This window comes from Gavialis gangeticus, unplaced genomic scaffold (assembly GCF_001723915.1).
Source record: "Gavialis gangeticus isolate Ggan-Ray unplaced genomic scaffold, GavGan_comp1, whole genome shotgun sequence".
Taxonomy (NCBI): domain Eukaryota; kingdom Metazoa; phylum Chordata; order Crocodylia; family Gavialidae; genus Gavialis; species Gavialis gangeticus.
In genome coordinates, this window is record NW_017728993.1 from 77108454 (window position 1) to 77117316 (window position 8863).

The 8863-nt window shown below is 40.4% G+C and overlaps 1 protein-coding gene across 1 annotated transcript in view; it reads left to right on the plus strand.

Moving 5' to 3' along the window:
• The first annotated feature begins 5779 nt into the window (after positions 1-5779).
• Positions 5780-8863, plus strand: part of CFH (complement factor H) — a 104693-nt gene continuing 101609 nt past the window's right edge. Inside the window, exon 1 of the mRNA XM_019528361.1 lies at positions 5780-6081. Within this exon, the coding sequence (XP_019383906.1) occupies positions 6021-6081 (61 nt within the window). The 5' untranslated portion in view covers positions 5780-6020. The remainder of the gene's footprint in view (positions 6082-8863) is intronic.

Below are 8863 nucleotides of genomic sequence, written 5' to 3' on the forward strand. Positions count from 1 at the left end.
AATTTCAATTATTGATCCACTTTTTATTTCATAATTCTGAAATGCATTAACAATGGAAATTGCATGGAGAATGTGTAGGAATCAGAATGATATTTTCTTACCTTATACCCAGAAATATGGTACAAGCAGAATTAATTAACTGTGTTTTGCATTATAAAAATCTTGTATGCTTGTAGTGAACATTCTTTTATGCCAGAATATCAGAAATATGTCAAAACTATGGGATGGGAACAGTCACATAAATGTGTTTGCAAAAATACAATTCCTATCATTTGGCTCCTGATGCACGAAGATATTCAAGGAACTTAAAACATACGAGTTTTCCTCTTGAAATTAGTGTGACTGCTCCTGTGTTAAGTACTTTCCTGAACAAAACCTTTTTGTAAAGTATACATAAATTCTCATCTAGTCTTCTGGATATTGTGTGCATGTCTGAGGGAGAGAGAGAGAAAGAAAGAGAGAGAGTTTTTAAAAATGAAATCCAGCCCAACTTTGTAGTGTGTGTGTGTCTGGGAAAGGGGAGGGAAGGGGATGCGTGCTGATATTTTAATATTAACTTTGTTAAAAAGCAAATGTCTAGATATTGAAAATCATGTCAACAGTTCAGAACTTTTTAAACTTTAGTCAATAGGCTACTAGTGGTCTGAAGAGTCCTATATGGCTGCACACTGTTCATAGATTTCATAGATTTCAAAGACATTAGGGCTGGAAGGGACCTCAGAAGATCATCGAGTCCAGCCTCCTGCCCAAAGGGCAGGAAGTCAGCTGGGGTCATAGGATCCCAGCAAGTTATGCATCCAATTTGCTCTTGAAGGTGTTCATTGGGGTTAAAATAAGTTAAATGATCTTCCATGAAGATCTTACTGTAGGCCATTCTTATTTTGTAATGTGGTTATGAACAGGAAGAGAAGATCTATTTAGTTGCCCCTGGGAAGAAAGATAACTAATTTATTGCCCATTCTGTGAAAATATTGCCATCTTTGCTCTGGATAATTGGGTTCAGAATTCTCGTGAGCTGATGGTAGCATAAACAGTTGAGGGTGGCAGATTGCCAACAAGCACAGGGGCATATGTGATTACATACAGGCTGAATTAGTCAATCCCACCAGCAGCAGTTCTCACCTTATGACAACTGAAATTCTATTATCTCCAGGTTTTATAACTGCTTAAATTACTTTGCCTTTTGTTACTTGATATGGAGTAATAGCACTTTGTAAGAAAATTCTTTACCTCCTACAAAAATATTCACTCACTTGCCCTCTGCCTCCCCCTTCTCCCTTTTTGTTCAGTCACATTTCCTGGCAGCTGTTTCTGCAAAGGCCCAATCTCACTTTTCTTAATGATTTGGGGTTAGCAAGGATCTTATGATTGCAGCCCAAATGAAATTTAAAATCTGATTTAGAATGAATTGGTCTTCTCTGTGGAAAACTGTGGGGATGGGGGAGGAAATGGGAGGAGGGGAACAGGGGCTTAAACCTACTTCTATTATAGTTACCAGAAGTTTAGTCATTGACATTAGTGAATTGGGAATGCAGGACTGGAGTGAATCGCATCATCTGTTCTTCAGAAATTTCTAATACTCCATCTTAAAAATTATTTAAGAAGGGTTGTGTCCTAGATAGACAAAAGCAGAGGCACAGGAACGGCCTCCCATGGCAGGACCCGAGGCAGTGTTGACCTGCCCAGAAAAAGAGAGAGAAAGCCCTGAAAAGGGGGCATACTTACCTCCCCTAGGAAAAGCAGAGCTGTGCCAAGAAGGGCAGCTGGCATAGTTCATCAGCCACTTTTATTGCCAGCTGGGGGCAGCGTTGGTAGATGACATCAGAAAAAACCACCTCCCAGAAGATTCAAAAGCTGGAGGCAGAGAAATGGCAGGGAAGGTAGCAAGGCCACCCGAGGGTGAAGCTACTCCCTGGGCTGCAACTCGGCAAGGCCTATAGCTCCAGAAGGGGCAGGATGGAGACCCGCCAGAGTAGTCTTAACTACATTAAGAAGTTTTCACACTTGGCTCAGCGGGACAGCCAGGTCAAAGAAGGACAGCATAGAGGGATCTTGAGGACCACAAATGCTGGACCGATAAGTGGGATGGGCAGAGGCCCATGCCCCAATTTATTCTTTAGTTCTTTCTTTCTTTTACTTTGTTTTGGAGGGCACCTGGAGCCCGAACCAGGGAAGGACCTTCTAAGGGGTCCCGAGTCATGAAGAGAGACCAAGGTGGTATTGCAGAAGCCTTGGAGGCAGCTTGGACACAGGGACTGAGATGATTCCATGTCTCCATCATCCAGGGCATAAGAGTCCAGGGACAGACAAAGCGAGGAGAGGACAGATGGGGACATCAAAAGGGGACAGGCCAGCAACCCATCATCCAGCCTCAGGAATCTGATGGTAAGAATTTTTTTTCTATTTTCTATCTTGAATTTCTTCATGGCCAGTTTATGGCTGTGAGAGGGGCAGTAAAAGCCCATCTAGGATGTCCCAGACCCCCGCCCCAGGCACCCCGATACTTACCACAGTGACAGGGTCGAGCGGCAGCTGGGGAGAACTGTGGATGCAGGCTCCGCAATTCTGGAGCTGCCTGAAGCTGCAGATCAGCATGGGACATGGGTGGAGCCTCGGAGAAGCACAGGAGGCTCAAAAAGCAGCTGGGAGAATAGCTGTGCATCCGGCAAGGGAGGAGCAGGACAACGACACGGAGACGCTGGCAGAGCACAGGAGGATAGCCCAACTGGAGGACAGAGGGAGAGAGTTGAGAGGCGGCGGGAAGGCTCTGGTGGGGCAGAGAGGAAGCCCAAGCCTGAACAGCCAGGGGACTCCTGGGAGCAGCACCGCTACAGGCATGGTAGTGAGAGATGGTGGCAGGGAGCTGCTAGCCTGTGCATGCAGCCCAGCAGGGAAGGAGCAGCCCAGCAAGGGAACTGTGCACCTCACCTGCTTGGAAACAGCCAGGGAGTGACCCCAGGTCAGTTGGGACCCAGAAGCAGTCGTGCAGGGGCGACAAACCAGGGTGGGAAATGGGGGCGGATGCCCCCCCTTTCCACGGACACTGGGAGAAAATGTACGAGTAAGTCCCTCCTTCTTTTTCTTTCTCCATTTTGAGTGACCAAGCGGACCCTGGGAGATAGGACCCCAGGGGCTCATCAGCAGAAGGTTGAATATTTTCTGTTGGTTCATTTCTGAAGTCCTAGTTAGCCCTGAGACAGGGCAAGTTTATGAGCCCAAGCTGGCCTGAAGCCAAGGAACTGGCAGTGGGGAGTTTGTGTTGGCCAAGAAGGCCCGAAGCACTGCAGGTGAGCGACCTGGGTGAAAGGAGAGACCATCCAGGGGAAGACCTGCCATGTACGGCATCAGTCCAGGCCTTGGAAGTGGTGAGGGTGGGATAAAGGGGAGGTTTGGAGCCCCATGAAGAAAAGACCAGAATTGAGACCTCTTCGCTACTCAGGGGCCACCTAAAGGGAACTGCCTCCCCAACAAGGAACAACGAAGATGTGGCAGGGGAGTAAGGGCAGCACCCGTACCATCTAGGTGGCACCTGAGCCAAGCCTCATTCTGACTTTGCTTAGGAACAAGGCACCTACAAAGAAGAGGCCGAAGCCTTATAACACCTACACGTGACAATGGCCATTTTGTTTTCACCATCTTTGTCTTCTGGTTGAAAGTGCTTTAGTGCCTTGATGCATTTGTAGAAAGCACCAAGCTCCTTTAGTCTCCTTTTATAAATTTTTCCAGTAGAGCCAGACAGAATTAACCACATTGAGTTTCATAGGAAAATATTGATTTAATGCACCCAAAATGTTTCATGAAAACTTCTTAGTTTTGAGTGGGGTATCCAGGTTGTAGCCATATTGGTCTAGAGGAAAAAGCGATTAGGACTTGTGGTAAAGGTGATATCTTTTATTAGACCACTTAGATTTTTGCCAAAAAAAAATCTTTAATTTCAGGCACAAACACCCTTCATGAAGCATCAGAGAAAAGATTGTAAAAGTTCTCCTGGGTAGAAATGAAAGTTCATATTTCCATCTATTTACTCCTCTGTAGAATATGAAACACCACAACCAAAAGGAAATATGACTTGACCCTGTTTACCAACAAAAACTTCAAGGTACACAGACTATTCCAACTTTTTCTCTCAGCCTAATCTACATAAGTTCCAAACAGATTTTACCACATCTTCAATTGTCCTATGAAATATGAACTTTAATTTCTACCCAGAACTTTTACAATCTTTTCTCCGATGCCTCATGAAGAGTGTTCATGCCCAAAAGCCTGCAATTAAAAGAATGTTTTTGCAAAAATCTAGTTGGTCTAATAAAAGATATCACCTCTTAGTTTTGAGGAGATTCATCAGTTTGCAGGCAGGGTTTATCAGAAGGATAATGAGAAGCCTGCCCCCTCACATCCTCAGCCCAAGGGCAGAGCTGCCATATATTCTGTCCTACAACCTAGGACCCACTGATTTCGAAGCAACAGTGAAACTGACAAAAATGTACATTTCAGACAGGAACCGCAGGAAACAAGGGAGAATTGTTTATTTCAGAAACATAATCTCCCAGGATTTCTGGCATGATTTTGTGGTGTTTTTAATCAATGAAAAATTGGGAAAAAATAGTTTTCATCTGCATGAGAATAAATCATTTAAGTTTCTTACAGACCCCGACTCCTGAGTTTTGGTCAAATCTACCCTGCATTACTTGATCATCCTAGTAACCCTGCTCAACTTCTGGTCCAGTTTGAGTTAATATTCCTTGAGCATACATAACCAGAATTGTATACAGCATTCCAGATGAAGTCTCACCCAGGCTCACCTAGGATATATCTATCGGTACTGGAATTGCCTCGCCTCATACATCTTAAGATTGTAGTTAACTTTTTCATGGCTTCACCACATTGGCTCTTAGTTATTTTGTGAAAGACTAATGCATTCAGATCTTTCTCTTCATCTATTGCTTACAATAGGTGAGGCTCCAATTTAAAGCAGAAATTGTTATTTTTTATTACTACATCACTTTGTATTGTTACATATCAATCCATTTCTAATACTCTAATCCCAGAGATCATCTACTTCCTCTTGTATGCTATATCAGTCTTCCTCTATATTGACAATGTCACCAAACATTTCTCATCAGTTGATTTCAATAGCACACTCCTACTTTTGAGGCCAAGAGCAGTAATGAGCGTATAAAATATGAGTCCCAAGATTATCTTTATTAGAAATCTCCCATAGTTCCTTACCCATATTACAATTCTTCTATGTGTCTATCTACTCACTAATAATATTGTTTCACAAATAATATTCTGAATGGCACCATTCAAATATTTTACTGGTGTCCAACTACATCTACCACACTTCCTTTTACTAAAATAATTAGTTGTCTCTCAGAATTAAAATATAGTTTGAAACCCCTCTTTGGTACATTGGATTTTATTCCACTTTCCTTTTCCTTCCACATCTTATTTTGTGTTCCTTCATAATTTAGACCCTGCAACCCAAGTTAGACTAAAATATACATAGTTACTTATATCCTTTTCCCTTCCTTTTTCATTTATAGTTATATGAACTAGCAGCTTGTTCCAACATAATTTATACTTAATTAATCAAACATATATAAGACAAAAAGAGGAGCCTCAAAAAAACCAAACCTCAGATCCATTTAAACAACTTGTATTTGTTTTCCTAGCCAAAAAAGACTGCTTTGGGTTTGTATTGAATGAGTTGGGGGGGGAAAGTTTATGATGACTCACAAGTATGAAGTGTGAGGGAAAAGCAAACAACATAAAAGGCAGAGCCAACCAAAATTAGTGAGACAAAACTAGGTTTGCATAATACATCTATGCAAAAAGAAAGAGCCTATTATGTGTTGCAAGAGGATTAGGGGAAGTGATTGCTGAAGTCAGAGCATAAAGCTTTGCAAGGTCAGCTCCAGGAACAGTTAGTGATCAAAACCTGAGTGTATGTAGCTCAAAGCAACCACAAACACCACCTTCCACTCTAAATGTGTCTGGTTTGTTTCTGAAACACTGAGATGATCCTGCTGGGCTACGGTGCTCTGCTCCTCTTCTGGACATGTTGTTCTGCCCAAAATGGTAAGTACTGTAGTTAAAATGAAAGACATATCTTAACAAAAATGTGCTTGATGATGCATTTTATAAATAAAAGGAAAAAGTTGATATTACACTGGAGTCTGAGAGTTAAAAGTAATTAAAAGTTTGCCTTATGATCATCATACTCAGTATCTTATAGTGTGAGTGATTTCATCTGTGCATTTGTCTATATATGCTAAGCTGCCCAATGAAACTAAAATGTAATCTAGTTACATGCAAATGAACAAGAATCAAACCAACTTCTACTGTTTTTATCAACTTATAAATCTATTAATTTGTGTTACAGTAGTTAAAGTAGTAAAATCTAGTATTTAATCATTGCAAATTAAAAGTGTGGAATGAATATGACAAATATGTCTATTACTTTCTATGTTGAATGATTAATAAAATATTCTGTAAACTAAATTTTGCTATACTTTATTACAATAAATCACTAAGCAAAAGATTTATGACTGGGTTAAGTGCTTCCAAAATATCCATACTTTTTAAATCTACTTTCCATGACTCAATGACAGAGAAATTATTTTTTTAAAAGAGCAAAGTGTATGTAAGGAAACTTTTTTGCATTTTTTAGGTGAGTGCTTTACGGCCGGCCTTGAAGTTCTCTGTAGCACAGAACTAACACTGAGAAACAGACTTTTTGATTTCTGAAGAGCTTGTTTTCAAATATAAGAATGTCTGTATCCTTTAATCAGCATACATAATAATTTGCTATCCATGTCTGCTATCAGGGACCTGTAGCTACACTTGCAGGGGAAGAATTTCTGGGTGCTTTTAATTACAGATTATTTTACTGATTTCATGGCTTGGGGCTTTCATTTGATTAAAGAAGGCAGGTTAGGCCCAAAATATTTTTCAGGGTTTTTTTTCCCTTTCAAAAGAATTCAGTGGGCTAGAAATAATTTTAGTAGGAAAGTCCATAATTAAAACATATTGTTTAGTATATATTTCTATTTTAACTTAAACAAAAAAACAAATAATAATAATTATTATAAATTGATTTCTAATTTACAAAGATTTTGCCAAAATCTCTTTTGTTTTCAAAACAGTATTAATAATAAATGAGTACATTTGAAGTTTGGTGAGAAAACTAAGCCAAATCTGGTTTCTTTTTTATGCCCACCATCTACAGAGGTCAGGGAGATTATAAATTGACTTTATGTAAATAAGACACTATTTGATTATGTGGGACAGATTTAACTAGGAGGTAAACTACTGCAAATTGGCAGAAAATCTATTTTCCATGGTGGAACAGCTCTAGATCTACACTGATATAAGTTGGTTGTACAATTTGTGTCTCAGTCTTGGCCATCAATAATATTTATGTGAATTACAGATCTCATATTGTCTTTAAAAAGCTTCCAAGGGCTTCTGGTTCTCGGAGTTTATTTTCTTCTTTATTTTGAAGCTATTGTAGCCATTGTTTTTATAATAAGGTTCTTCCTAGACCTCAAATTATGGTCATATAATTGTGATGATTTAGATTCTAGATCCATTCAGGTAAATACCAATGCTCCTATGGATTTAACTGGGGCCTGGATTTTGCCTTATAGACTTTAAGGTCTGGATTTCCTCCCAATTTCTATTTGTGCAAATTGGGAATAATTGAAATGAAATCAATAGAAGGATATCAGGTTGTGACTGGAATATTAGCCTCTAAATCTTCTTCCTGAAATCTATTCCGTTTGATGCTGTCCTTGTTCATGCCTAAGGGCTAGATCCAGATTGGTACTATAAGTGCTTAAGCAAGATTTACACAAAGTTCTTGGGTCATAGGTGATATATTTTATTAGACCAACTAAGTAGTACCCCCTAAAAAAAGATTTAAGCAGGATTTAGGCATCTAAATTTTAAAGAGTAATTCATATTGGCAAGACATGGCTTTTGTGTAATAACCTAGTGGCTAGATCTCTTGCCCAGGCTTGTGTCACATAAGGTGACGAAAACTCAGAATACAGACCTGCCAATTCCTGGGCAAGTGATCTAGCTACTAGGTTATTATACAAGAGATGTACATAATTAGTGATCAGTTACTAGGTTCTTGTTATATAGTAATTTTAGGTGGTTCCTGGAGCTCTTAACCCCTGGATTGTCCACACACAACACCTGAAACTGGTTTTAATCATTTGCTATGTAGCTTAATTTTATGCCACTACAGGGTAGGATGATCCATGTTACCCATCTTGTGTTATATTAATATGTAGTCACTCTAAGCTACACCTTAGTGCAGGGGTGGGAAATTATTTCAGGTGGAGAGCCGCTTACCGAGTTCTGGCAAGCTGTTGAGGACCACATGAATAGCCCCACCCCTTGACAAGTGTCCTGCCCTCTAGTTGCCATCTTGGGACAGGAAGTCCTGCCCCCTAACCCCTGACCTTTGCCACCAGAAGCCCCTTCTTTTGCCCCCAGAAATACTCCTTTCAGCAAGAGAACAGGAAAAATACCAAATTATTTTCTAAAAATCAAACATCAACAACATTCATTAATTTGGCTTCAGAAAATATTTTTGTCCTAATTACATGTGTTTGTGTAGTATACATAGAAGTGATTGCACAATAGTTTAAAATGAAGTCTTACTCTTGTATACTGTGGGGGGTGTGAGCACATGGGCTTGGATATAGTTTTGTGGGGGGCTATGGATGTGTGGATATGTGGGGGAGGGTGTGGGTGTCTGTGGGGTGGATAGGTGTGGGGTGAGGGAGCATGTGGGTGTGTGTGGATATGTGGGGAGTGGGTGGGTATGGGGTTTGTGGGGGACTGTGTG